Source organism: Carcharodon carcharias, chromosome 14 (assembly GCF_017639515.1).
Source record: "Carcharodon carcharias isolate sCarCar2 chromosome 14, sCarCar2.pri, whole genome shotgun sequence".
Lineage (NCBI taxonomy): Eukaryota > Metazoa > Chordata > Chondrichthyes > Lamniformes > Lamnidae > Carcharodon > Carcharodon carcharias.
Window position 1 is genome coordinate 94,336,728 of NC_054480.1, and position 27,874 is coordinate 94,364,601.

Here is a 27,874-nt window from a genome sequence, read left to right on the forward strand (position 1 = left end):
GCTGATGTTGCTGCCCATTCTGTGGCCAGAGCAGGGGTAGAGGACATCACAGCAGGCCCCCACAGTGTCCAAAACGTGCTCTAGGATTTTTCATTTGACCTGGGGGCTGCAGTCTTTTTGCCTTTCGGCACCATGTCTTCTGGCAGCAGCCCTGCGCTGGAAGCACTGAGAGGTGTGTGCATGGTGGCACTTTAAATATGGCGTCTGGTGTGACAAAGTGGCGAGGTGATGGCGTGGCAGGCGAATGAGAGCCCGCCTGCCATCAAAATGGCGTGTTTCTCGGGAATGTATAATTGATGCGTGGAATTGGAATGATACAGCGTGAGAAGCCACCATTGCGACCGGGGGGTAAAACATCGCTTTTCCCACCTGCTCCCACACTTAGTGCAAATCTGGGACGATTCCGCCCATTACTACACGAGACGAGCTCATGGTGTTGGGGGTGATAGCTCGCCTCCATACCCGGGGGTGGAGGTTGGGGGGTGGGCGGCAGCAGCAGGCAGGCCTGACTTCTAACCAACCCACAACCCTGGAATGAAACCCCAACTTCTGGGTCTTTTATCTTGGGTTTGGTTTGTGGAGCAGGGAAATGTCCTAACTCTGCACACCCAACACAGGAGCGAAAATTCTGGAAAGGGACATAGATAAGTTAGTTGAGTGGTAAAAATTTAGCAGGTGCAATATAACGTGGAAAATTGTGAGGTTGTCCACTTTGGTGGGAAGAACAGAAAAGCAGAATATTATTTGAACTGAAAGAAACTGCCTCCATTGCACTCTGGGGGAAAGAATTAAAAAGATTAAGGACCATCTGAGAGAAGAAATTCCTCCTCATTCCCATCTTAAATCGGAGAGAGAGATATTTTGAAACTGTGTACTTGTTCAAGGTTCCCCCATGAGAGGGCACATCCTCTCAACATCTATCCTGTCAAGCCCCCTCAAAATCCTATATGTTTCAATAAGATCACCTGCCATTCTTCTAAACGGAGTATAGGCCCAACCTGCTCAATCTTTCCTCAGAAGATAAACCCCTTCAACTCAGGAATCAATTGTGAACCTTCTCTGTATTATCTTCAATGCAAGTATATCCTTCCTTAAATAATGAGACCGAAATGATACAGCGGTAGCAAGACTTCCCTACTTTTATACTCTATCCCCTTTTCAATAAAGGCCAACATTCTAAATGCCTTCCTACATACTTGTACCTGCAAGCTGACTTTTAGTGATTTGTGTACGAGAACACCCAGATCCCTCTGTACAGCAGCAACTCTCCACCTAGCACAAAGCGAGATGGTTGTGGTTGTTGAAGTCAATTATCTCAACCCCAAGACATTAATGCAGGAGTTCTTCAGAGCAGTGTCCTCGTCCCAACCATCTTTAGCTGCTTCATCAATGACCTTCCTCCATCATAAATTCAGAAGGGGATGTTTGCTGATGATTGCACAATGTTCTGTACCATTCACAACTCCTCAGATACTGATGCAGTCTGTGTCCTAAGCAGCAATCCCTGGAGAATATTCAGGCTTGGGCTGATAAGTTGCAAGTAACATTCGCACAATAAAAGTGGCAGGCAATGACCATGTGACCATCTTAACTTGATGTTCAGTGGGATTGATAACACTGAATCCCCCACCATCAACATCCTAAGTGTTACCATTGACCAGAAATTGAAATGAACTATCCATTTAAATACTGTGGCTACAAGAGCAGGTCAGAGGTTGGGAACTCTGTATGCTTCAAAGCCTGTCCACCATCTACAAGGCACAAGTCAGGAGTGTGATGGAATACTCTCCATTGCTTGGATGAGTGCAACTCCAACAGCACTCAAAAAGCTTGACACCATCCAGGACAAAGCAAATTGACACCCCATCTTCCATCTTATCATGCCCTCTGCCACTGTGTACCATCTAGAAGATAGTCTGCAACAACTCAGCAAGGCATCTTCCAAACCCATGGCCACTATCACCTAGAAGGGCAAGGGAGAAGACACATGGGAGCACCACCACCTGGAAGTTCCCTTCCAAGTGACACACCATCCTGACTTGGAAATATATCACCGTTGCTTCACTGTCGCTGGGTCAAAATCCTGGAACTCCCTCCCTAACAGCAATGTGGGTGTACCCACATCACATGGACTACAGTGGTTCAAGAAGGCAGCTCAACACCATCAACTCAAGAGCAACTAGGGATGAGCAATAAATGCTGCTTAGCCAGTGTGCCCACATCCTGTTCACGAATTTAAAGTCTGCACATCAACTGAAATATGCCAGTTGATGCAAAGCTGTAAACTCAGGGCAAAGGAAACAGGCTATAGGCCAATACCCATTACACAGAGGCTTGCTTTCATTTCAAAAGCACCAGTAACTCTTTTGAGTACAAACCTGTTTCCATCTGTTCCTATTCAGATGAAGTTACATTGTTTCATAGTTTGCCATTGTGAGATTTGAACTCTTGATAATCTTTTTTTGTTTTTTTTTTACTACTTGGCTATTTAGGCCAAGCTACAAACACGTTTCCAACTGTTTCAGATGAAGTTACATTGTTTCATAGTTTGCTATTGGGAGATTTGAACTCTTGATACTCTTTTGAGTAAACCTGTTTCCATCTGTTTCAGATGAAGTTATATTGTTTGCCCTTGTGAGATTTGAACTCTTGATCTTAGGGTTACAAACCCAGTACCATAACCACTTGGCTATTTAGGCCAAGCTTCAAAAGCGCCGGTAGATGGACCCTCGTCTAATGCTTACGGGGCCCCGCCTAGTGCTGAGGGATCCGGGCCCAATGTCGAGAGAGCCCCGCCCACTGCTGCGCAGTTCCGTTCTGACTTGATCCCGTTCATTCTTAGTAGGCTGCACCATTTATTGTCAGTCAGTCGAACGCGCCTTTTCATTGGTCCTTATAGGTATTTACCTAATGTTTGTCCCGTGATTGGCTGAATCGATGCGGTTGACGTGAGAGTTTGTTCTGTGGAGATTAGAGTCCGGCCTGTTAGCCGGAGAGACGACCCCTGAGTCCTGTTACCCGGAGCGGAGCAGCTTCGCCATGGCCTTCATCGCTGGGCAGCCAGTCACTGCCGTTGTGGTGAGTACAACTGGAGCGGGTTCCGGGGGTCTGGGTTTTGTTTCTGGGTGTTGCCCTGGGCGGCTCCGGGCCGCAGTCGAAGCTTCTCCTGCATAAGGTATTGCCGCTTTATCCCAGAGGCGGAGGAGGGGGTGTGCGAGAGAGGAGTTGGGGGTGGGGGGGGGGGGCCGGTGGAAAAGAGAGAGAGAGGAGTTGGGGGGGTGCGGCAGCAGCGGGTTGGCGGGGGATGGCAGGGGGGTGGTGGGGGCGGGAGGTGGGCAGGGGGGCTGGTGGCAGAGGGGTGGCGTGGGGGGCGGGGGCTGGTGGGTCGGGGGTTGGCAGAGGGGGGTGGCGGGGGAAGTGGGGGCGGGGGGTGGCAGCTGGGGGGTGGCAGAGGGGGGGGTAGCAGAGGGGGATGGAGTGGGGGTGGCCGGGGGGGCTGGTGGCAGCTGGGGGGTGGCAGAGGGGGCAGGGGGTGGCAGAGGTGGGGGTAGCAGAGGGGGATGGAGTGGGGGTGGCCGGGGGGGCTGGTGGCAGAGGGGAGGGAGGAGGGGGGGCTGGGGGGGGGGTTGATGGGGGCCGGGGGGGGTGTGGTGCTGGGGGCGGGAGGTGGGGGCGGGAGGTGGGTGGGGGGGCTGGTGGCAGAGGGGTGGGGGGGGTGGTGGAGAGGAGGCGGGGGGGTGGTGGAGAGGGGGGAGGTGGGGGGATGGTGGCAGAGGGGGAGGTGGGGGGCTGGTGGGGGCGGGGGGTGGCAGAGGGGGAGGTGGGTGGCTGGTGGGGGCGGTGATGGGGGCGGGGGGGTGGTGGGAGGTGGCAGAGAGGGGGTGGGGGGTGGCAGAGGGGGGAGTGGCGGGAGGTGGGCAGGGTGGCTGGTGGCAGAGGAGGTGGCGGGGTGGCAGGGGTGGTGGTGGTGGCGGTGGGGGGGTGGCAGAGGGGGGCGGTGGGGGGGTGGCAGAGGGGGGCAGTGGGGGGGTGGCAGAGGGGGGCGGGGGGTGGTGGCGGGGGCTGGTGGGGGGTGGCGGAGAGGGGGGAGGCTGGGGGGGCTGGTGGCGGCCGGGGGGTGGCGGCGGGGTGTGGCGGGGGGGCGGGAGGGGGGAGGCTGGGGGGTGGCAGAGGGGGAGGCTGGTGGGGGGGTGGTGGCTGGGGGTGGCAGAGGGGGGTGACGGGGGCGGGGGGTGGCAGGGGGGGTGGGCGGGGAGGTGTGGGGTGTGGTGGCGGAGGGAGGTTGTTGGGGGGTGGGGGGCGGTGGCGGTAGAGGGGGGCAGTGGCGGTAGAGGGGGGTGGGGGATGGGTGGTGGCAGAGGGGTGGGGGGGAGAGGGGGGTTGGTTGCGGTGGGGGGGAGAGGGGGGTTGGTTGCGGTGGGGGGGAGAGGGGGGTTGGTTGCGGTGGGGGGGAGAGGGGGGTTGGTTGCGGTGGGGGGGAGAGGGGGGTTGGTTGCGGTGGGGGGTAGAGGAGGGTGGTGGGAGAGGGGGGTGGGTGGAGTTGGAGGGAGAGGGGAGGTGGGGGTTGGGAGAGGGGGGTTGGTTGGGGGTGGGGGGAGAGGGGGGTTTGGTTTGGGGAGGAGGGGGGGGGTTGGGGGGCAGAGGGGTGGGGGGAGAGGGAGAGGGGTGGGGGGCAGAGGAGGGGTGTGGTGGGGAGTGGGGGGGCGGGGGTGGGGGGATTGGAAGAGGGGGGTCGGTGGAGGGGGGGTAGTGGTGGGGGTTGGGTAGGGAGGGGTGGGGGGGTGGTTAGAGAGGGGGGGCGGGGAGAGAGGGGCGTGGGGGGAGGGTGGAGGGTGGTGGCGGGGGCTGGGGGGGGGAGAGGGGGCTGGGGGGGGAGAGGGGGCTCGAGGGGGAGGTGGGGAGAGAGGGAGGTGGGGGTAAGTGGTGGTAGAGGGGGGTGGGGGGGGGTAGAGGGATGGGAGGGGGGTGGTGGGAGAGGGGGGTGGGTGGAGTGGGGGGGAGAGGGGAGGTGGGTGTTGGGAGAGGGGGGCTTGGTTTGGGGGGGGGAGAGGGGGGCTTGGTTTGGGGGGGTGGGGGAGAGGTTGGGGCTTGGTTGGGGGGTGGGGAGAGAGAGGTTGGGGCTTGGTTGGGGGGTGGGGGGAGAGAGGTTGGGGCTTGGTTGGGGGGTGGGGGGAGAGAGGTTGGGGCTTGGTTGGGGGGTGGGGGGGAGAGGGTGGGGGTTGGTTGGGGGGAGGGGGGGCGAGGGTGGGGGTTGGTTGGGGGGAGGGGGGGCGAGGGTGGGGGTTGGTTGGGGGGAGGGGGGAGAGGGTGGGGGTTGGTTGGGGGGAGAGGGTTGGGGGGAGAGGGGGGGTGGAGGGAGAGGAGGGGGGTTAATAAGGGGAGGGGGGGGTTGATAGGGGGAGAGAGGGGAGGGGCCCAGGGTGGGATTGATAGGGTTGAGAGGAGTTCGGAGAAAGAGGTGGGTAAGAAGGGCTGTAGGTGAGAGAGGGTTCAGAGAGTTAGAGTTAGGGTTAGGGGCTGGTGGGGGCAGATGGGCTGGGGTGACTGTATGCCCTGAGGGTCTCGGAGCCTTGCCCACTCTGTTACCTTGAGGATCTGTCCTTCACCCCCTCTTGTATCCACCTTTCCAACAACAATTTGTTTGGTCACCCAGCTTTACCTCAACACCAGCTCCACTGTCTCTGATTTATCTCGCTGCTGATCTGACATCCAGCTCTGGCTGCTCAGAGATTTCCCCCAATTAAATATTGGGAGAATGTTGTTGTATTTGACCTTAACTGAGCTTCTAAACTGGACTGTTATCACCAAGACTACCCAACCTCCGTCTCTGCATCCGTCTCTGCATCCGTCTCTGCATCCGTCTCTGCATCCGTCTCTGCATCCGTCTCTGCATCCGTCTCTGCATCCGTCTCTGCATCCGTCTCTGCATCCGTCTCTGCATCCGTCTCTGCATCCGTCTCTGCATCCGTCTCTGCATCCGTCTCTGCATCCGTCTCTGCATCCGTCTCTGCATCCGTCTCTGCATCCGTCTCAGCTGCTGTGCCTCAGGAAGTTCATGATTTTGTCACTGCCCCATACTCACCAATATACACTAATGCAATTCTGATGAAAGGTCATTGACCTTAACTCTGTTTCTCTATCCACAGATACTGCCAGACCTGCTGACTACTTATAGCATATTCTGTTTTCATTTTTTATCTTGTTTAGCATCCCACCTGCTATACTCTATATAGTTCTATTCATCACAAAACACCTACCCTACACTAAATCCCATTCAATTATCATTAATGATCCATATTAGTCTTGGTCCTCCATAACCTCAGATTTCGAATTCTCATCTTTGTGTTTAAATCACTGCATGATTTCACCCCTCCTCAACTCTAACCTTATCCTGCTATACAACATTCCCCCCAACCCACCCAAACTCTGTTCCCTTGACTCTGGACTTGTCCATTTCACCACCCACACCTGCTTTTGCCCTTTGCCCCCATTACTGCCTGTGACTTCAGCAGCCTAAGTCCTGAGCTCTGAAATTTTCTCTCTAAACCTTGCCTCCTCATTACACTCCTCCTTAAAATATAACCCTTTGACCAAGCTTTTGATCTCCTTTCCCTTGAAGCTCAGTGTCCATTTTTTTTAACTTTATACATTTGTGAAACAGTGAGGCATTTTTTTTTACCACTGATACAGTCACAACAGCTTTCATTCATTTTGTATCACGCATCAGGGCTGTGTCAGAGCCACAGCTAGATGGCGTTTTCTATGCTGAATGATTTATTAGTTCCAGCCCCACTCCCTGAATGGGTATGCGCGTGTCACTGCAAAGTTTGCATTCCACAGTGTTGAGACAGACTATGAGGTCAATGGGTGAGGCCTTATTTTGTGTCTTATAGCAGTGCTGTGCTATTCTGGATGGGAACATCTAATGGTGAAGCAGTTAGACTTCCTTGGGGAAATCAGAAGACATTTTAATTATACTTTATTCAGGGATGACTGCATGTTTCTGTAGTGATTGTAAATTACTGTCCACTGCACTAAACTCATTGCTTCAGCACTTAATAGAATACTGTGCCTCTTGTTTGCTGTGGGTGCAGCTCTGTGGCTAGTGTAGATATTGTCAGTTTATGAAGGGAACTCCTTTGTGACCAGTATCGTTGGATTAAGGGTGAAGTTCCCATTAAGTCATAGGTAGATTGATTGTGGGGTGGGGCAGGGCATTTTTACTGAAGCTTAAGGAATTACATATGGATTGTTCCCTTTTTACCTCCATTTAGTCATGTTCCAGCCTGACTGAAGGATTGTGTTAACTGCTGCAGGTTTTGAATTCCATATTGTCAATGTAATAACTGGTAGTATGAGAGTATTGGATGAAGCCTTACACTCTGATAACACTGTATCAGGTGGGGAAAATGATTGCACTTGAAGGAAGGAATCAGAAGAGATTCAGATTAAATTGTTCACCAAAGTAAAGCCGCATGTTATTGGCCTGGATTTTGCGATTAATACAAGTGAGGTGACCACAAAATCCAGGCCATTGTTTGAATTTACTGCCTACTGGTCCAGTTGACAGTAACTGTCTGCTCAGTACGAATGCAAGAATGGCACAGCTTGCAGATTAGAGTAAATGTCCAGGAGTCATTGTGAGTATTACTTGGTAAGAGTTGATGATCCTTGACATTTATGAAAAAAGCATTAAGGAGTTGGGACTCTCAAAGTGGCCTGTTTGGGGTTTTCAAGGTCAGGAAGGGGGTTGACATTTTTTCTCTAGTTGCTCACTATGGGAACAGTTCAAACACAGGATATTAGTTAAGGAAGGCCATTGAAGTGGATTGTGTAAGTGGGATTAAGAAGCAATGTAGAGGGGAAAACATTGAGATGTATGGTAAGAGGTTTCAGCCTCCCCTACACAACTTATCAGAGAAAGGCAGGTTGTTGCATTTAATCTTTTCCCATTCTTGGAGGTGCAGTGACAGTTAACTATGCTGTCGGTTTACGGAGTATGGACGTTCCAAGGCTCTCTTCTGATTCTGAGCTCTTTGTTTCAGCAACGTATTGAAATCCGTAAACTGCGCCATGGTGATAATCTAATCCTGGGATTCAGTATCGGAGGTGGAATCGACCAGGACCCAACACAAAACCCCTATTCGGAGGACAAAACAGACAAGGTGGGAATTGGGGATCCAAATTCTGCAAGGTTGAAAAGCAGGAAATATCTGTGGATGCATGTTGGTGATCTCTTCTGGCTCCTTTCAAAGTACAAGCAGGTTCAACTGCTTTCACTCCCCGTTCTCAGCAGTGCCTTACATTAAGCTGCCAAGTGTAATACTGGGTGATATACGATGAAGTGAATTCCCAGCAATGATCAGGAGGTTGGATATTTGCATATTATAGCCAATCCTCAGAAAACCATACCTAGATTTATTCTATAACATGACGGTTAACTCTTTGGAGGGAGGGAAAGATAAAGGGTTTCAGGGAGATGCAGCAAGATCACCTTGAGAAGGGGGGTAACTATTGCAGTATTCTTCAACTTCAAAAAAATATTTTGGGAGATAATTGAAGCTTTACCAGAACAAACAGTATCCTTACCCTTCACTCCAGGCATTTGATGGCTGTTGGAAGCTGAAATTGTAACTGAGGCCAGGAAGTGATGGACTGTACATGAAGTATACTGAACACACTTGTATCACATGCACTACCATACATGTTCTTATCATCTACCTCTAGCGAAGGATTTAAGAATGTAACATTTATACTTCTTAAGGCTGTGTCCATTCTGCCTATAGAGAGGAAGAGAGAGTAGGATCATCGCTTTCCATAGTGTGTTAAGATTGGTTCCCGGAAGAGGTCCCCCAATTTGTTAACTTCCTGAACAGGGCCCCAATTTTATTAAGCTCCCGGGTGAGGAGGAACGAGCTGGCTGCCCTTCTTTATTCAACCCCCTCGGTTAGTCGCGACAAGGTGTATTTAAAAGGGATTCTGCCCTACCTCGCCCCATGAATACCTTTTCCCAATTCAAATGTATTTATGTTTTAGAAGGAACTAATTTAACCAGGCTTTCTTGAGTCAAAGAGTAAGTTTTTAGTTACTAAAAGCCAAAGGGAAAAAGATAGATCAGCCTTTGGCTTGTCCGTGAGGAGTAGATGGCGAAATGTTGCAGCATTCAAATTGGGCGATTCTGTTAGAGCTAACTTTGGTAGTTTAACAGTTGGTTTGGAGACACTTGGTTCTGCAGGCTGGCTGAAGAAGCTGTCCTTTTTTACTGTGGCTTTGCCTCCACCGACAGAGAGAGAGATGGCATCCCTGCAGCTTAGAGGCAAAAGGCTCAGTTGATTATCTTCTGCTGTGACACATAGAAGCATAGAAAATAGGAGCAAATGTGGGTCATTCAGCCCTTTGAGCCTGCTCCGCTATTCAATATGATCATGGCTGATTCTCTATCCATACTCCTGAGCTCTCCCCTTATCCCTTGATGCCTTTAGAGTACAGAAGTCTATCTATTCCCTTGTTAAATATATTCTTCTTAACTTCACATTTATCTATGTTACACTGCATCTGCCATGTATTTACCCACTCTCAACCTGCCTAATTGCCTTGAAACCTCTTAACACACTCCTCATTGCTCACATTCCCACCAAGCTTCGTGTCGTCAGCAAACTTGGTTCCCTCATCCAGATCATTGATGTATATTGTGAATCGCTGGGGCAGATCTGGTAAGAGCGATCATAACATAGAGTTCCACATTCAGTTTCAGGGTGAGAAACTTGAGTTTGAAACTGGTGCCTTAAACTTAAATAAAGGCCCTTATGATATAAAGAAAAGGTCGGCTAAAGTGGATTGGGAAAATAGATGGTAGGTAAGCAGTGGCAGACATTTAAAGAGATAATTCAAATTTTCAACAAAGATCTATTCAGTTGAGAAAGAAAGATTCTTGAAGGGTATGGAAATCAGGCAGAAGAACTGTGATATAATTAAAGAAATTAGCTTAGAAACTCCTCCCTTTCTAAGTGGTCTGGCAAGCTTAAAAGTAGATAAATCGCCAAGCCCGGATGAAATGTATCCCAGGCTGTTGAATGAGGCAACGGAGGAGATAGGGGTGTTGGCAATAATTTTCAATACCTCTCTGGCCACAGGAGAGGTGCCAGAGGACTGGAGGACATCCAATGTGGTACCGTTATTCAAGAAGGGAGGAAGGGATAAACTAGGGAACTACAGGCCAGTCAGTCTAACCTCAGTGGTCTGGAAACTATTGGAAGCAATTCTGAGGGACAGAATTAATCTACACTTGGAGAGGCAGGGATTAATCGAGGACAATCAGCATGGTTTTGTTAAGGGGAGCTCACACATCTGACCAATTTGATTTAATTTTTCAAAGAGGTGACCAGATGCGTAGATAAGGGCAATGCATTTGACGTAGTCTACTTGGACTTCAGCAAGGCTTTTGAAAAGTTCCCGCATGGGAGACTGATAACGAAGGTAAGAGCCCATGGGATCCAAGGCAATTTGGCAAATTGGATCCAGAATTGGCTGAGTGGCAGGAAGCAGAGGCTGATGGTCGAGGAGTGTTTTTGTGACTGGATGCCTGTGTCCATTGGGGTTCCACAGGGATCGGTGATGGGTCCTTTGCTGTTTGTGGTATATATAAACGATTTAGACTTTAATATAGGAGGGTTGATCAGTAAGTTCACTGCTGACAGAAAATTGGTGGGGTGGTAAATAGTGAGGAGGATATAGACGGGCTGGTCAGATGGGCTGATCAGTGGCAAATGAATTTAATCTGGATAAGTGTGAGGTGATGCACTTGGGCAAGACAAACAAGGCACGGGAATACACGATGAATGGTAGGACCCTGGAAAGTATCGAGGATCGGGGGGTCTTGGTGTGCATGTCCACCGGTCCCTTAAGGCAGTGGGACAGGTAAATAAGGTGGTTAAGAAGGCATATGAGATACTTGCCTTTGTTAACCAAGGCATAGAATATAAGAGCAGGGAGGTTATGCTGGAACTGTATAAAAAGCTGGTTAGGCCACAGCTAGAGTATTGCGTGCAGTTCTGGAATCCACATTGTAGGAATGATGTGATTGCACTAGAGAGAGTGCAGAGGAGATTTACCAGGATGTTGCCTGGACTGGCGAGTTTTAGTTATGAGGAGAGATTGGATAGACTGGGGTTATTTTCCCTGGAGCAGAGAAGATTGAGGGGGGGGGACATGACAGGTGTATAAAATTGAGGGGCATTGATGTGGTAGACAGGAAGGAACTTTTCTCCTTGGTGGAGGGATCAATAACCAGGGGGCATAGATTTAAAGTAAGGGGCAGGAGGTTTAGAGGAAATGTGAGGAAGAATTTTTTCACTCAGAGGATGGTGGGAATCTGGAACTCACTGCCTGAAAGGGTGGTAGAGACAGATACATTCATAACATGGATTTGCACCTGCAATGCCATGGCATTAAAGGCTATGGGCCTGGTGCTGGAAAATGGAATTAGAATAGTTAGGTACGTGTTTGACCAGCGCAGACTTGATGGGCCAAAGGGCCTTTTTCTGTGCTGTAGACCCCTGACTCAATGCAGAGGATAAGAGCTCATGCAGTTGGGAGTAATGCTGTGGATAGAGGATTGGCTAACTAACAGGAGATAGGAAATCGGGATAAGTGAATCATATTCAGGTTGGCAAACTAAGTAGTGGGATGCCACGGAAATCAATGCTGGAGCCTCAACTTGTTGATGACTTGGGTGAAGGGACCAAGTGTATTATAGCCAAATTTTTTGATGATACAAAGACAGGTGGGGAAGCAAGTTGTGTGAGGAAGGCAGAGTTTCCAAAGGGATGTAGATAGGTTAAGTGAGTGGACAAAAAATTGGCAGATGAGGTATAATGTGGGAAAAATTGAGCCTGTGCACTTTGGTGGGAAGAATATAGAAACTGAATATTTAATTGGAGAGACTGCAGAATGCTGCAGTACACAGGCACCTGTCTGTCTCCATAGACTTGTAGACTCAGATATTTTCAGCACAGAAGGGGAGGCCATTTTTCCCATTGCATCCACGCTTGCCAACAAAGATCTGACTACACTAATCCCATTTTCCAGCACTTGACCCATAGTCCTCATAATATGCCGGTACAGCAAGAAATTAGGAATGAAAATGGAATGTTTGCTTTTATTGCAAGGGGTTTGGAGTATGCAAGTAGTGAAGTCTTGCTACAATTGTATAAGATGGTGGTGATATCATATCTAGAATACTGTGTATGGTTTTGGCCACCTTATTTAAGGAGGGCCATACTTACCTTGAAGACAATACAGAGAAGGTTCACAAGACTAATTCCAGGAATCGAGGGGTTGTCTTTTGAGGAAAGATTGAGCAGGTTGGGTCTATACTCATTGGAGTTCAGAAGAATGAGAGATGATCTGATTGAAACAGGGGATTCTGAGGGAGTTTTGACAGGTAGATGCTGAGAGGATGTTTGCCCTCATGGGCAAATGTAGAACTAGAGGCACAGTTTCATAATAAGGGGTCTCCCATTCAAGATGGAGATGAGGAGGCATTTTGTCACATGAAGGTTCAGGAATCTTCTGAATTCTCTACTCCAGAAAGCAGTGGAGGGTGGGTCATTGAATATATTCAAGGCTGAGATAGACAGATTCTTGAATTATGTCAAGGGTTTTGGGAACAGGCAGGAAAAGTGGAGTTGAGGCCAAGATCAAATCAACTATGATCTATTGAATGGTCAGATAGCATCAAGATGCTGCCTTCTCTTATTGTTGTGTTATTGTGCAATCTCATGACCATCAGGTCAAAAGTGGGCGAGGAAATTTCTTGCTGATTATCACCTACCAACCTTCCTCACATGATGAATCAGTACTCATGCATATTGAATACACTTGGAAGAAGCGCTGAGGGTAGCAAGAGCACAGAATGCACTCTGGATGGGGAACGTCAGTGTCCACCACCAAAGATGATTCCATTGCACCTTTTCTGACCAAGCTGCTCAAGTCCTGAAGGGCATATGTATCTGACTTAGCCACAGCAAACGGTGAGAGAACCAACAGGAGGGAAAAAGCTACTCAACCACCTCCTCGCCAGTAGACCTGTTGGAGATGTATCTGCCCATGACAGTACTGATAGGAGTGGCCACTACACAGACCTTGGGAAGATGAAGTTCTCGTCTTCACACTGAGGACACCCTCCATTGTGTGGCATGGCACAGCCATTATACTATTGTAACCTCATGGCCTGGCATATCCATTACCATAGCATTGCCTTCAAGCCAAGAAACCAACCCTGGCTCAGGCTCAATGAGGAGTGGAGGAGAGCATGCCAGGAGCAGCACCACCTTAGAGTGAGGTAGCAACCTGGTGAAGCTGCAACACAGGAGTACTGCATGCTAAACAGCGAAAGGAACATTCTATGTGGTCCTGTAACTAATGAGTCACGTGAAAACTTTGCGATCCTGTCTTATCCAGTCACAAATGGTGGTGGACAATTAAACAAATGGGAGGAGAAGGCTCCATAAACATCCCCATCCTCAATGATGGAGCCCAGTATGTCATTTCAAAAGATGTGGCTAGTGTATTTGTGAGTATCTTCACCCTGAAGTGCCAAGTAGGTGATTCATCTGTCTGCTGCTGAACTCTCCAGCCATGACAACATCCCAGCTGTGTTGTGCTCCTGAATTAGCCATGCCCCTAACCAGTATAGCTGCAACACTGGACTCTACCTGACAATGTGGAAAATATGTCCTGTCCATACAAAGCAGCAAAAATACAATCTGGCCAAATACTGTGCCATCACTCTATACTTGATCTTCAGAAAATTGATGGAAGTTGTTGCCAACAGTACTGTTGACAGCACTTATTCAACAATAACCTGTTCTCTAATGCTCAAGTTTGGGTCCTGCCAGTGCCAGCTCTAGATCTCATTACAACCTTGTACTCAGGACCCCTGCATTACCTGGATGGTGCTCCTTGACTGCCTGGCAGACACCCATTCCCTCTCATTGCTTGCACGCTCGTAAGCTATAGGGTGACCACCTCCAGAAACCTTGCTATTCGTGTAGCTTTCAGCCTTGTGGATATGCTCAAGCTTTGAAACCAGGAAACAAGCATCCTGGAGTTCCCTAATGTAACAGGATATGCATTTGACGGGACTCGCCCTCATGGCGGCTCTTCCCTACTGGATGTGATGTCACTGTTTTCTTCCTTCAGTGCCCTGTGCTGCCTGGTAGGTTTAATTAGGTAAGGGTACTGAGGGATATAGAGTGAAGGCAGGTAAATGGAATTGACATGCAGCCATGATCTAATTGAATGCCGGAATAGGCACAAGGGGCTGAATAGTCTCCCCCCTATTTTTTTTTGTCAGATTCCCCCAGGTGGCCTGATCCTAGGATTCCCATTTTCGGGTTTTGCGCTATAGCAGACTGAGTGCTTGTGGATTTAAGGAAGGCAGCTTGCTCTTCCTTATTCTGTGAAGGACATTCATTCAGCATAAATGTCAGCTTTTCTATTGAATAGGTGTTCAGCATTGTTGTCTCTGCTACCACAACCAAGGCACTGCAGCTTGTACTGAGGAAGGTGGGTAAGAATGGGGGACAGAATTTGCTGCACTTGAATGCACAATGTCTGTTATCTTTCCTTTCTTCCTCCATGAGGTGATGGTGGTTTCCTTTTCCTAGTGTTGAAGTTAACTCGGAATGGGGAAACAATACTTAGGCTGAATTGATAGTTGTCTTGCCTTTGAGTCAGAAGATTGTGAATTCAAGTCCCAAGATTTGAGTACAAAAATCATGCTGAAGGAGTGCTGCGCTCTCTTTTGCTTGAGGTGTTAAACCAAGGCTCCACCTGACCTTTCAGTTGGGCATAAAAGATCCCATGAAACTATTTCCAAGAAGAGCAGGGAAGTTATCCCTGGTGTCCTGGTTAATATCTGTTCCTCAAGCAACATCACAGACACCGATTACCTCTGGCCATTATATCATTGCTTTTTGTAATATAAATTTGCTACATTACAACAGTAACCATATTTCAAAAGTACTTCATTGGTTGTAAAGCACTTTGGGACATCCTGAGGTTGTGAAAGGTGTTACAGAAATGCAAGACTTTTTTTTTCTTTAATGCTTCAAGTGATGCTTTGCTGCTATATATATCTCGTTGTGGTTTGTATTGTTATCATGTCAGTTTTTTCTTTTGTTCTTCACTGCCTGCACACACGAGGCTTGAAGCATTGTGTCTTTTCTGTTGCAATATTGAAACCCTGCTAGCAGCGAATGACCTATTAATGGATGGTATTGAAGCCAAACCCACAGATTATGAACCGTAATCCATTGTTGAGACTGGCCTCCCACACAATGACTTTGATTCTTCCTCTCAACAGCCAGGTCACGTACTCAAGAAACCATTAAACCACTTGCCCAGACAGGAGACTGCTTTCAAACCATCTACATAGCAGTCACTCTGGTCAGTTTCTCCACCTATCCCCAAAGCAGAGAAAGAAAGAGTGCAAGCAGCACTCTGAGAACCTATTAAGCCTGGAATGGTTTGTTTAACTATGACACTGCTGCTACCAATTCCCGTTAGAAATATAAATTGATGAGATTTTTATTGAATGACAGAGTGTCAAAGAGCTGCCTGGGCTATTCTGTTTAAAATAGCTCTTCCTCATATTCCCAGTCTTGTACTGGGTTATATCATTTTACATTTGCTTGCAGATTATTTTGAGGCATATATATTGGATAAATGGAATTTATATTGATGGGGCTCGAGTGGAGGGGAATGTGGGCCCTCTGCAGTTTGAGTCCGGGGATGGGGTGGTGGTCCGAGATCTTAATTCCCAGGCCTTATCTACATATAGGACAGGTTGGGAGAGCAGTTAATAAAGCATACACCATCCTAGGCTTTTATTAATACGGATATCATAGAATACAAAAGCAAGGAAGTTATGTTAAACTTGTATAAAACACATGGTTAAGACTCAACTGGAGCATTGTGTCCAGTTCTGATGCCACACTTTAGGAAGAATGCGAAGGCATTAGAGAGAGTGCAGAAAAGATTCACTCGAACGACCCCAGGGCAGGGGAACTTCAGTTACGTAGGTTAGGAGAGATTGGGACTCCTTCTTGGAGAAGAGATGGTTGAGAGGAGACTTGATAGAAGTATTCAAAATTTGGAAGGGTCTCGATAGAGTAGATACAGAAATCTCCTCATTGGTGGAAGGATCAAGAACCAGAGGGCACAGATTTAAGGTGATTGGCAAAAGAAGAAGTGACGACATGTGGAAAAACTTTTTCATGATGTGAGTGGTTAGGATATGGAACGCTGTGCCTGAGCGTGGTGTAGGCAGGGTCAATCAAAGCGAATCAATCAAGTGGGAATTGGATCATTGTTTGAAAAGTAGGAATGTTCAGAGTTATGGGTAGACAGCGGAATGGCACTTGGCGAATTGCTCATTCGGAGAACCAGTCGGTCATGATGAGCTGAATGTCTCCTGTGCTGTAACAAGTCTGTGTTTCCTGCTTGAACTTGATGCTTGCTAGCTAGGTAAGATTTCAGGTGGCAAGAAGCTGGGACCCGGCAATTGGGTCACAACACAACATAAGAGCACAAGATTGGAGCAGGAGTAGACCATATGGCCTGTCAAGCCTGTTCTGCCATTTGGTACAACCATGACTGATCTTGGGCTGCCACTCCAATTTCCTGCCCACTCCCCATATCCTTTAATTCCTTGACATCAAAAATCTGTCTATCCCAGCCTTAAATATATTAAATGATGGAGCATCCACAACCCTCTGTGGTAGAGAATTCCAAAGATTCACAACCCTTTGAGTGAAGAAATTTCTCCTCATCAGTCCCAAGCAATCGGCCCCTTATTCTAGATTCCCCAGCCAGTGGAAACAATATCTACCTCAGAACATATATCTCAGTATCTACCCTACCTAGTTCCTTCAGAATCTAATCTCCAAAGAATATAAGCCCAATTTATTCAACCTTTTATAAGACAACCCTCTCATCCAGGGACCAATCTAGTGTACCACTTTCAATGCAAGTGTTTTTATTATTATTCGCTCATGGGATGTGGCCGTCGCTGGATAGGCCAGCATTTATTGCCATTGTTCAGAGGGCATTAAGAGTCAACCATATTGTTGTGGATCTGGAGTTACATGTAGGCCTGACCAGGTAAGAACAGATTTCAGCAGCACCGCCGTACCCTTTTTCAAAGCTGCGCGTGCCCCAGTTTCATTTTATCCTTCGGCTCATCCGACGCCTCAACAAGAAACTTTTTCTCTTTCTCTCAAGTGCTAAGGAACGCAAGCTCCAACAACTCATCGACACCAACACCCATCTAGGACCCTCCACCCCTGCCTGTCCCTCCATCCCCACCCTTTCTTCCAATCCCAACCCCAGCCATGTATTCACTATACCCCCTGACCTTCCCCTCTCCGATGCTGAACGTTCAGTGCTCAGCAAAGGACTTAGTTTCATACCCTTACGCCCTCACCTCAATGAATTTCGGGCTCGGCATGATACTGAACTCTTCTTCCGCCGTCTTCGTCTCCGGGCTTACTCCTTTTACCCATCTCCAATATTCTCCCTCCACCTGGACCCCTCCCTCTGGATTCTTACCTTCTCTCGATCTTTTCATTGAGAACTGTCAGCGCGACATTAGTCGTCTCAATTTCTCTGCTCCTCTCACCCATTCTAACCTGTCTCTCTCTGAACTTACTGCACTCCATTCTCTCAGGTCCAACCCTGACATTGTCATCAAACCCGCTGACAAGGGTGGTGCTGTTGTCTGGCGCACTGACCTCTACCTCGCGGAGGCTGAGCGTCAACTCGCAGACACTTCCTCCTACCTCTCCCTGGACCATGACCCCACCACTGAACATCAAGCCATTGTTTCCAGGACTGTCACTGACCTCATCTCCTCTGGGGATCTCCCTCCCACAGCTTCCAACCTGATAGTCGCCCAACCTCGGACGACCCGCTTCTATCTCCTACCCAAAATCCACAAACAGAACTGCCCCGGTAGACCGATCGTCTCAGCTTGCTCCTGCCCCACAGAACTCATTTCTCGTTATCTTGACTCCCTTCTCTCTCCCCTTGTCCAATCCCTTCCCACCTACATCCGTGATTCCTCTGACACCTTACGTCACATCAACAATTTCCAGTTCCCTGGACCCAACCGCTTCCTCTTCACCATGGACGTCCAATCCCTCTACACCTCCATCCCCCACCAGGATGGTCTGAGGGCCCTTAGCTTCTTCCTCGAACAGAGGCCCGAACAATCCCCATCCACCACTACACTCCTCCGTCTGGCTGAACTTGTTCTCACGCTGAACAATTTCTCCTTCAACTCCTCTCACTTCCTCCAAATAAAAGGTGTGGCTATGGGTACCCGCATGGGCCCCAGCTATGCCTGTCTCTTTATGGGGTATGTGGAACATTCCTTGTTGCAGTCCTACTCCGGCCCCCTTCCACAACTCTTTCTCTGGTACATCGATGATTATTTCGGTGCTGCTTCATGCTCTCGTCGGGACTTGGAAAAATTTATTAATTTTGCTTCCAATCTCCACCCCTCCATCATTTTCACGTGGTCCATCTCTGACACTTCCCTTCCCTTCCTTGACCTCTCTGTCTCAATCTCTGGTGATAGACTGTCCACCAATATCCATTACAAACCCAGAGATAAAAACAAAAAAACTGCGGATGCTGGAAATCCAAAACAAAAACAGAATTACCTGGAAAAACTCAGCAGGTCTGGCAGCATCGGCGGAGAAGAAAAGAGTTGACGTTTCGAGTCCTCATGACCCTTCTGTCGAAGGGTCATGAGGACTCGAAACGTCAACTCTTTTCTTCTCCGCCGATGCTGCCAGACCTGCTGAGTTTTTCCAGGTAATTCTGTTTTTGTTTTCCATTACAAACCCACCGACTCCCACAGCTATCTTGACTACAGCTCCTCACACCCCGCTTCCTGTAAGGACTCCATCCCATTCTCTCAGTTCCTTCACCTCCGTCGCATCTGTTCCGATGATGCTACATTCTAAAACAGTTCCTCTGACATGTCCTCCTCCTTCCTTAACCGAGGTTTTCCACCCACGGTCGTTGACAGGGCCCTCAACCGTGTCCGGCCCATCTCCCGTGCATCCGCCCTCACGCCTTCTCCTCCCTCCCAGAAACATGATAGGGTCCCCCTTGTCCTCACTTATCACCCCACCAGCCTCCGCATTCAAAGGATCATCCTCCGCCATTTCCGCCAACTCCAGCATGATGCCACCACCAAACACATCTTCCCTTCACCCCGCCTTATCGGCATTCCGTAGGGATCGCTCCCTCCGGGACACCCTGGTCCACTCCTCCATCACCCCCTACTCCTCAACCCCCTCCTATGGCACCACCCCTTGCCCACGCAAAAGATGCAACACCTGCCCCTTCACTTCCTCTCTCCTCACCGTCCAAGGACCCAAACACTCCTTTCAAGTGAAGCAGCATTTCACTTGCATTTCCCCCAACTTAGTCTACTGCATTCATTGCTCCCAATGTGGTCTCCTCTACATTGGAGAGACCAAACGTAAACTGGGCGACCGCTTTGCAGAACACCTGCGGTCTGTCCGCAAGAAAGACCCAAACCTCCCTGTCGCTTGCCATTTTAACACTCCACCCTGCTCTCTTGCCCACATGTCTGTCCTTGGCTTGCTGCATTGTTCCAGTGAAGCCCAACGCAAACTGGAGGAACAACACCTCATCTTCCAACTAGGGACTTTACAGCTTTCCGGACTGAATATTGAATTCAACAACTTTAGGTCGTGAGCTCCCTCCCCCATCCCCACCCCCTTTCTGTTTCCCCCTTTTTTTTCCCAATAAATTATAAAGATTTTCCTTTTCCCACCTATTTCCATTATTAAAAAAAAACCCCCACTAGAGCTATACCTTGAGTGCCCTACCATCCATTCTTAATTAGCACATTCGTTTAGATAATATCACCAACTTTAACTTTAACACCTATGTGTTCTATTGTACTATTGTCGTTGACATCTTTTGATGATCTGCTTCTATCACTGCTTGTTTGTCCCTACAACCACACCACCCCCCCCTCCACCTCTCTGTCTCTCTATCTCTCCGCCCCGCACACACACACCTTAAACCAGCTTATGTTTCAACTCTTTCTTGGACTCGAACTCAAGTTCTGTCGAAGGGTCATGAGGACTCGAAACGTCAACTCTTTTCTTCTCCGCCGATGCTGCCAGACCTGCTGAGTTTTTCCAGGTAATTCTGTTTTTGTTTAAGAACAGATTTCCTTCCCTAAAGGACACTAGTGAGCCAGATGGGTTTTTCTGACGATCAACAAAGGCTTCATGCTCGTTCTTAGACTTTTAATTCCAGATTTTTATTTGAATTTAAATTCCACCATCTGCTGTGGTGGGATTTGAACCCAGGTCCCCAGAACATTACCCTGGGCCTCTGGTTTATCAGTATATTCTTCCTTTTTATATAGAGATCAAAACTGCACACAGTACTCCAGGTGTGGTCTCACCAAAACACTGCACAATTGTAGCAAGACGTCCTTATTCTTGAACTTCAATCCCTTTTCAGTAAACATGCCATTTGCTTTCCTAATTGTTTCCTGTACCTGCAAGCTAAACTTGAGTTTCTTGTACAAGTACACCCATGTCTGTCTGAACATCAACACTTACAAGTTTTGCACCTTTTTAAGGAAAAATTGATTTCTTACAACCAAAGTGAATAACCTCTATCTTTCCCACATTGCACTCCATCTGCCACCTTGTTGCCCATTCACTGTCTCTAACTCTTTGCAACCTCTTTGTCTCCTCCTCACAGCTTGCATACCCAGCACCGCTGCCAATGTACTTTTGGGTAATCCTAGTTTAAGCACAGTATGGTCAAATGCTGAATAAGGAGACTTCGCCATCTGTCCCAACAGCACGGTTTAACTCCAGCCTGGTCCAAAGATTGGTCTTCAGTCTTATATACCTAAACAGGTCATTGATTCAGAACGAGGCTGAAATCATTCCGAATCATTTCACAAAAGACCACTGGAAACATTGGAAGGTGGGATCTTTCCTATCCCCTTGCTAGGTTTGACTTCTGATCTCTGCAGTGAACAGAATTCTGTACATGTTGCACATAAAAGCTAACTGCAAAAGATAAGAGCTCATGGTGTTGGTGGTGATATATGAGCATGGATGACCCAGCCTCCAACGCTTTCTAAGGAAGAAACAAAAGACCAACCATCTTCAGGGGAAAAAGTCTCATCTCGGTCTTAAATGGGAGATTCCTTATATTTAAACTGAGCCCTCTATTGAACCTTCTCTGAACTGCCTTCAATGCAAGTATATCCTTTCCTAAGTAAGGAAACCAAAGCTGTACAAAACACTCTAGGTGTGGTCTCACCAATACCCTATACAGTTCTAGCAAGACTTCACTACTTTTATACTCCTCTCCCCTTGCAATAAAGGCCAACATTCTAATTGCCTTTGTAATTATTTGCTGTACCTGCATGCTAACTTTGTGATTGACGTACAAGGACACCCAGATCCCTCTTTACTGCAACATTCTGCAGTCTCTCTCCATTTAATAATTTTGCCTTTCTATTCTTCAAACCAAAGCGCACAATTTCCCCATATCATACCCCATTTGCCAAATTTCTGCCCATTTAATTAAGCTATCTATATCCCTTCACATAAGCAGGTACAATAGTGGTGTTTAAGAGGCAGCTTGACAAATACATGAATAGGATGGGAATATAGGGATACGGACCCCGGAAGTACATAATGTTTTAGTTGACGGGCAGTATGATCGGCGCAGGCTTGGAGGGCCGAAGGGCCTGTTCTTGTGCTGTACTTTTCTGTTCTTTGTTCTATATTTAAGTCTGAGGCAGAATACTGACCGTACTCAACCAACCTGTGCTTGCAAAACAAAGAGCATAACGTCTAACATTAGATGTGATTCCGCAATTTGGCAGCATTTGCTGAATCACTCCGAGTGTGCTAAGAATTACACTAACAATTTAAGATTATCAGTCGGACTCACAATGTGGCTCATTTACACTTGCTAGGAGCTACATATATTCATATGCAGGGACCTGTCCTTTGCAGGCAAAAGGAACATGTCTGGGCATTGTGCTTATTTGAATTAAACAAAAGCATTGGGGGACAGTAGTTCGCTGGTACATTCTCCATGGCAATGCCTTGACCAGTCAGTCGACCTGCCAACTAATCACTCTTTGGTATTCTTGCATCTGTCCTGATGAGTTCATGATGGAAAGCTTTGACAGCATGTTTCTTTTTCATCAAAACTAACAAAATTGAATTCTGAGGGAATCAGGGAAACTCTCCACTGGTTACAGCCATGCCTAGCACAAAGGAAGATGGTTGTGGTTGTTGGAGGTCAATCATGTCCATCCCAAATATCACTGCAGAAATTCCTCATGGTCATGCCCTAGGCCAACTACCTTCAGCTGCTTCATCAATGACCTTTGTTCCATCATAAGATCAGAAGTGAGGATGTTTGCTGATGATTGTACAACGTTCAGCACCATTTACAACTCCTGAGGTACTGATGCAATCCTGTCCATATGCAGCAAGACCTGGACAACATTTGGGCATAGGCTGATGTGTGGCGTGAATATTACTTGCCTATTGAGTGCCAGCCAATGACCATCTCCAACAAGAAAATCTAACTATCTCCCCTTGACTTTCAATGGCATTACCATCGCTGAATCCCCTACTATCAACATCCTGGGGGTTACCATTGACCTGAAACTGAAGTGGACTAGCCATATAAATGCTGTGGCTACAGGGTCAGGTCAGAGGCTAGGAATCCTGCAGTGAGTAACTCACCTTCTGACTCCCCAAAGCCTGTCCACCATCTACAAGGTACAAGTCAGGAGTGTGATGAAATACTCTGTTTGCCTGGATGAGTGCAACAACACTTTAGAAGCTCGACACCATCTAGCCTGCTTGATCAACACACCATCCTTTACCCTAAACAACGACTTTCCATGACTGGCACAGAGTGGCAGCGGTGTGTTCCATATACAAGATACATTTCAGTAATTTTTTGAGAGCACCATCTAAACCTGTGACCTCTACCACCTAGAAGAACAAGGGCAGCAGATACATGGGAACACCACCTGCAAGTTCCCCTCCAAGCTGCACACCATCCTGGCTATATCGACCATTCCTTCACTGTCGCTAGGTCAAAATCCTGGTACTCGCACCCTAACAGCGCTGAGGGTGTACCTACACCACATGGACAGGCAGCTTACCACCACCTTCTCAAGGGTAATAAGGGGAGGGCAATAAATGCTGGCCCAGCCAGCGAAGCCCCCACCCTCTGAGTGAACAAAAAAAATTATATCTTCCTGACAGTCGTGGGTTTGGAAAGTGCTGTCTAAGGAGCTTTGGTGAGTTGCTGTAGTACATCTTGTAGATGGTGCACGCTGCTGCTACTGTGTGTTGGTGGTGGAGAGAGTGAATGTTTAAGGTGGTTGGTGGGGTAAATTTTTTTATTCATTCACAGATATGGGTGTCACTGGCTAAGCCAAAATTGGGAAGGCATTAAACAGTTAACCTGTAGGTTGTAGAGTCACAAATAGGTAATGACGGCAGATTTCCTTCCCTAAAGGGCGTTAGTGAATCAGATGGGTTTTTACAATTATGGGCAATGGTTCTGTGGTCATCCAGATTTTTATTGGATTCTAATTTCGCCATCTGCTGTGGTGGGATTTGAACTTAGGCTCCCAGAGCCTTACCCTTAGTCTCTGGAGCATTAGTCCAGTGACAATACCACTATATCACCAGCTCCCTGCAACTGTTAAGTTTGGATGTTAAGTTTCCTTGCTTTTGTACTCTATGCCCCTATTTATAAAGCCTAGGATGCTGCATGATCTGTCCTACCACTACAATTCAGGTTATTGCTGTTGCCTCCATATTTGGCCATTTAAGCTGTTTGAATGATTACACCTCCCCAACCAATTGTGCTTCTTTTTGTATTTACAGGGTATATATGTAACCAGAGTCTCAGAAGGAGGACCAGCTGAAGTTGCAGGACTCCAGATTGGAGACAAGATAATGCAGGTTAGGTTTACAATGTTATACAATGGTTGTAGTCAGGCCGCTATTGTCCATGTAACAGTTCTGTCCGCTCACAAAAAATTAATGAGCCAATGATGCCTCTTATGATTTTATACTCCAGGTTCATGTTGCAGAGGAAGGGGGCAAAACCCCATCGCCTTGGCACAGGCAGCTGAGTGAGAGTTTTGAATCTCCCTGTACCTTTGTACTAGCGATGAAAGGAAGACTCGAGTCAGACCTGCAATTCCTTGTAAACTGATGGGCAGCTGTGTAGCCAGCTGCTAACACCTGTAGGATTCTATGTGGCAACCTACAGAGCTAACTAGTCAGCCTAGTTAAACTTATAATGGGTTGGAGTGTGCTGTTTCAGTATGGTCTAACGTGGTAAGGGTCAGTACAGAAAATGTCTGTCTTGTTTTTGACACTACAAGGAGATTAGTACAATTTATTTTTGTAAATAAGCTGTTTGCACTCTAGCAACTCAAGACCGGGGGAGGCCATTGAACTCCTCAAACCTGCTCTACCATTCAGTGAGATCATGACTGATCTGTTTCTTAACTCCACTCTTGTCTTGGCTGCACATTTTTTCATACCTTTGCCCTTGACCATCAAAAATTTATTTATCTCAGATTTAAAATTATCAATTGAGTTATCATCTACTGCTTTTTAATGGGAGAGTTCCACATTGTGTGTAAACGTGCTTTCTGAAAGGCCTGTCTCTGATGTTAAGGTTTATGCTCCTTTGCACTCTGTAATGTTCGTTTACCTGATAAATGTCTTGGCTTGAATCCTGTCTATGGAAGAGGAGATCACATGGTCTGTGCTACAGTCTGGTTAGGTGAAGTGCACTGTGGAGGGTTCTCTGTTCAATTCCTAGGCCTTTGATACCGGGTAGGAAATGGTGCACTCTGGTTTGTAGGGAACACCAGGTCCACTTGTGGGACTGGTCAGTGATACTGAACCAAGGAAATATCTAATGTAAAAGCGAATCCATTGCAGAGAGATTGTCTTGCTCAATAATGAATAAATGTGACTGTAATGGACAGTCTGTTTTCTTTTGCAGGTGAATGGTTGGGACATGACGATGGTAACACACGACCAGGCCAGGAAACGTCTGACTAAGAAGAACGAAGATGTCGTTCGGCTTCTGGTAACCCGTAAATCTCTGCAGCAGGCGATCCGCCAGTCACTGCAGTAATTGAGCCCTCACTGAAGCTGGTGGCCTACTTCAATTTCACAGTTTAAAGAGAGATTATCCTGATACAAACCATGGCCAACCAGTATTCATCACTAATAGACCAGCAAAGGCTCTTGCTATTTAGGTGTATAGGTAACAAAAGTACCTGCACACAGATCTCACCGAGAATCACGTGAAACTCCCTTCGGTGGAATGTGCGAACTCTTTAGAGAAGCTGCACCAATACTGATTTGACAACATTATCTTCAGGACCAGACACCAAAGTGAGAGGACTCTGGCACATTTAATACTGGAGACTCGAGCCTGTTGGCGGACAAACATTTACCTTGTTCCTTTGACGTTCCTCTGGCTGCTGTTTGAATGCAAACTTTGGCCCATTTTAAATGGTTTTAAATCACCTCCAAAATGCATAAGTTCTGTAAAAAGCATTGTTGCTATTCCCAAGCATCTTTGATATGGTTTGACTGATTAGATCTTCATGGCAAGTATGCATCAGAACTGGATGTTTGTCTCCCTGTTGTACTGGCACTGAGCAACTCCATGGCTTGTTGGTGTTTAAAGTGAGAATTCAATGTAGTTGACACTGTGCCAAAATGAGAAAAGATGCAGTATGATTTTATCTGTCGCATGTACAATGAATGATGCTGTGCAATATGACGACTGCCCTGGGGATCACTGACCATGAGTAAGAGGATGTTTTGGTGGAAGGAGTGACTAATCTAAAAACCAATTGCATCAAAGCAATCTACATCCATATGCCTCTAAATTCTGAACCTCTGCTGGTGTCTGGAAGTTTGAGATCTGGCTGAAGTCACTTTCCATAATGTACTTTTTATAGTCTTTTGCTGAATCTTTTATTTTAAACACAGCCCTGTGCCTTCACACACAATCCTCACTGTACTAACTTTGGGATGCAAAGTATAATCATGAGTGCTATGCACTCCTCTCAAAAGGTGTGGGAAACAAGTTATTATTCTGTCACATTGCCCTCTACAGAGTGCCCTATACTTAGAGACGTAGAAACTAGGAGCAGGAGTAGGCCATTCGGCCCTTCAAGCCTGCTCTGCCATTCATGATCATGGCTGATCATCCAACACAATAGCCTGCTCCCACTTTCTCCCCATACCCTTTGATCCCTTTCGTCCCAAGAGGTATATCTAACTCCTTGAAAACATATAATGTTTTGGTCTCAACTACTTTCTGTGGTAACGAATTCTACAGGCTCACTACTCTCTGGGTGAAGAAATTTCTCCTCATCTCAGTCCTAAATGGTCTACCCTGTATCCTCAGACTGTGACCCATGGTTCTGGACTCTCCCACCATCGGGAACATCCTTCCTGCATCTACCCTGTCTAGTCGTGTTAGCATTTCATAGTTTTCTATGAGACCCACCTTCGTTCTTCTGAACTCCAGAGAATATCATCCTAATCGACTCAATCTCTCCTCATATGTCAGTCCTGCCATCCCAGGAATCAGTCAGGTAAACCTTCGCTGCACTCCCTCTATAACAAGTACATCCTTCCTCAGATAAGGAGACCAAAACTGCGCATAATATTCCAGGTATGGTCTCACCAAGGCCTTGTACAATTGCAGCAAGACATCCCTGTTCCTGTACTCGAATCCACTGGCTGTGAAGGCCAACATACCATTTGCCTTCTTTACCACCTGCTGCACCTGCATGCTTACCTTCAGCGACTGGTGTACAAAGACACCCAGGTCTTGTTGCACATTCCCCTCTCTCAATTTATAGCCATTCAGATAATAACCTGCCTTCCTGTTTTTGCTACCAAAGTGCCGAGTTATTTTAATTTTTGTACTGTAGTCACAGATACACAACCGAGTAACTATTCAGGGCCCCGTAAAGTGCCTTCGTTCCCAGCTCTTCCAATCAAAAAAAGACCAAAATGTATGAAAGGAAGGGAAGTTTCACTGCAGTGTCTGTGCGCAAGCCTGCATTGGACTTCCTTTCTTTATCTGCAGTTGTTGGGACCTTTCACATGTACAGAGATAAAACTAACATTTTGTGCATTGGGTAAGTGTCGGAGGTATGCGTGTTTAGTTGCCTGATTACCTGATAGTGTTCTTGCCTGGCTGTTTCGTGTAGCTGGAGCACTAACAATGTATGGACAGGAGGTATCTGCAGGGTGTTCAGTGAGAAGCTGAGAGTTCCTGAATTCTAACCAGTCTAGCATCTACCAGTTCTTATTGTGCCTCATCAAACCATTTATTGCAGTACTGATGGGTATTGTACAACTAATGCAAACTTATTCAACAGTGACTGTATCCAGATTGCATGTGGATACTGCATGCTTAGCCTAGGCTTATTGTATAATTTACTGGGGACATAGCACCTCCTGATTTTTTTTCTAGACAATGACTTCAAATCACAAGCCTTTCTACATAGAGATTGTTTATAAACCCTGTGGATCATGCAATGCTCTCATATTTTAATGTAAAAGACTCTAATGATTGGATTGAAACTGTTAATGAGAATCTGAAAAGTAAGAAATTGGATTACTCATTGTACAAAAATCTTTCACCATTGCACTGCTTTCAATAAAAACACTTCAGTCACTAAATAGGAGCTTGTGAC

The 27,874-nt window shown here is 47.2% G+C and overlaps 1 protein-coding gene across 1 annotated transcript; it reads left to right on the forward strand.

The window, feature by feature from the left end:
- Nucleotides 1-2,808: 2,808 nt before the first annotated feature.
- Nucleotides 2,809-27,860, forward strand: tax1bp3 (Tax1 (human T-cell leukemia virus type I) binding protein 3). The gene is made up of 4 exons (XM_041203912.1): nucleotides 2,809-3,078; nucleotides 8,046-8,165; nucleotides 24,009-24,086; nucleotides 25,147-27,860. Exons 1-4 carry the CDS (start codon nucleotides 3,040-3,042, stop codon nucleotides 25,279-25,281), a joined length of 372 nt encoding a protein of 123 aa, XP_041059846.1. The 5' UTR covers nucleotides 2,809-3,039; the 3' UTR covers nucleotides 25,282-27,860.
- Nucleotides 27,861-27,874: the final 14 nt, after the last annotated feature.

Excerpts from the sequence above, each read along its gene's own strand:
- tax1bp3 (XM_041203912.1), top strand. The coding sequence starts at position 3,040 with ATGGCCTTCATCGCTGGGCAGCCAGTCACTGCCGTTGTG. Across the intron at positions 3,079-8,045 it reads AGCCAGTCACTGCCGTTGTG|CAACGTATTGAAATCCGTAA; the intron begins GTGAGTACAACT and ends TCTTTGTTTCAG. Across the intron at positions 8,166-24,008 it reads CGGAGGACAAAACAGACAAG|GGTATATATGTAACCAGAGT; the intron begins GTGGGAATTGGG and ends TTGTATTTACAG.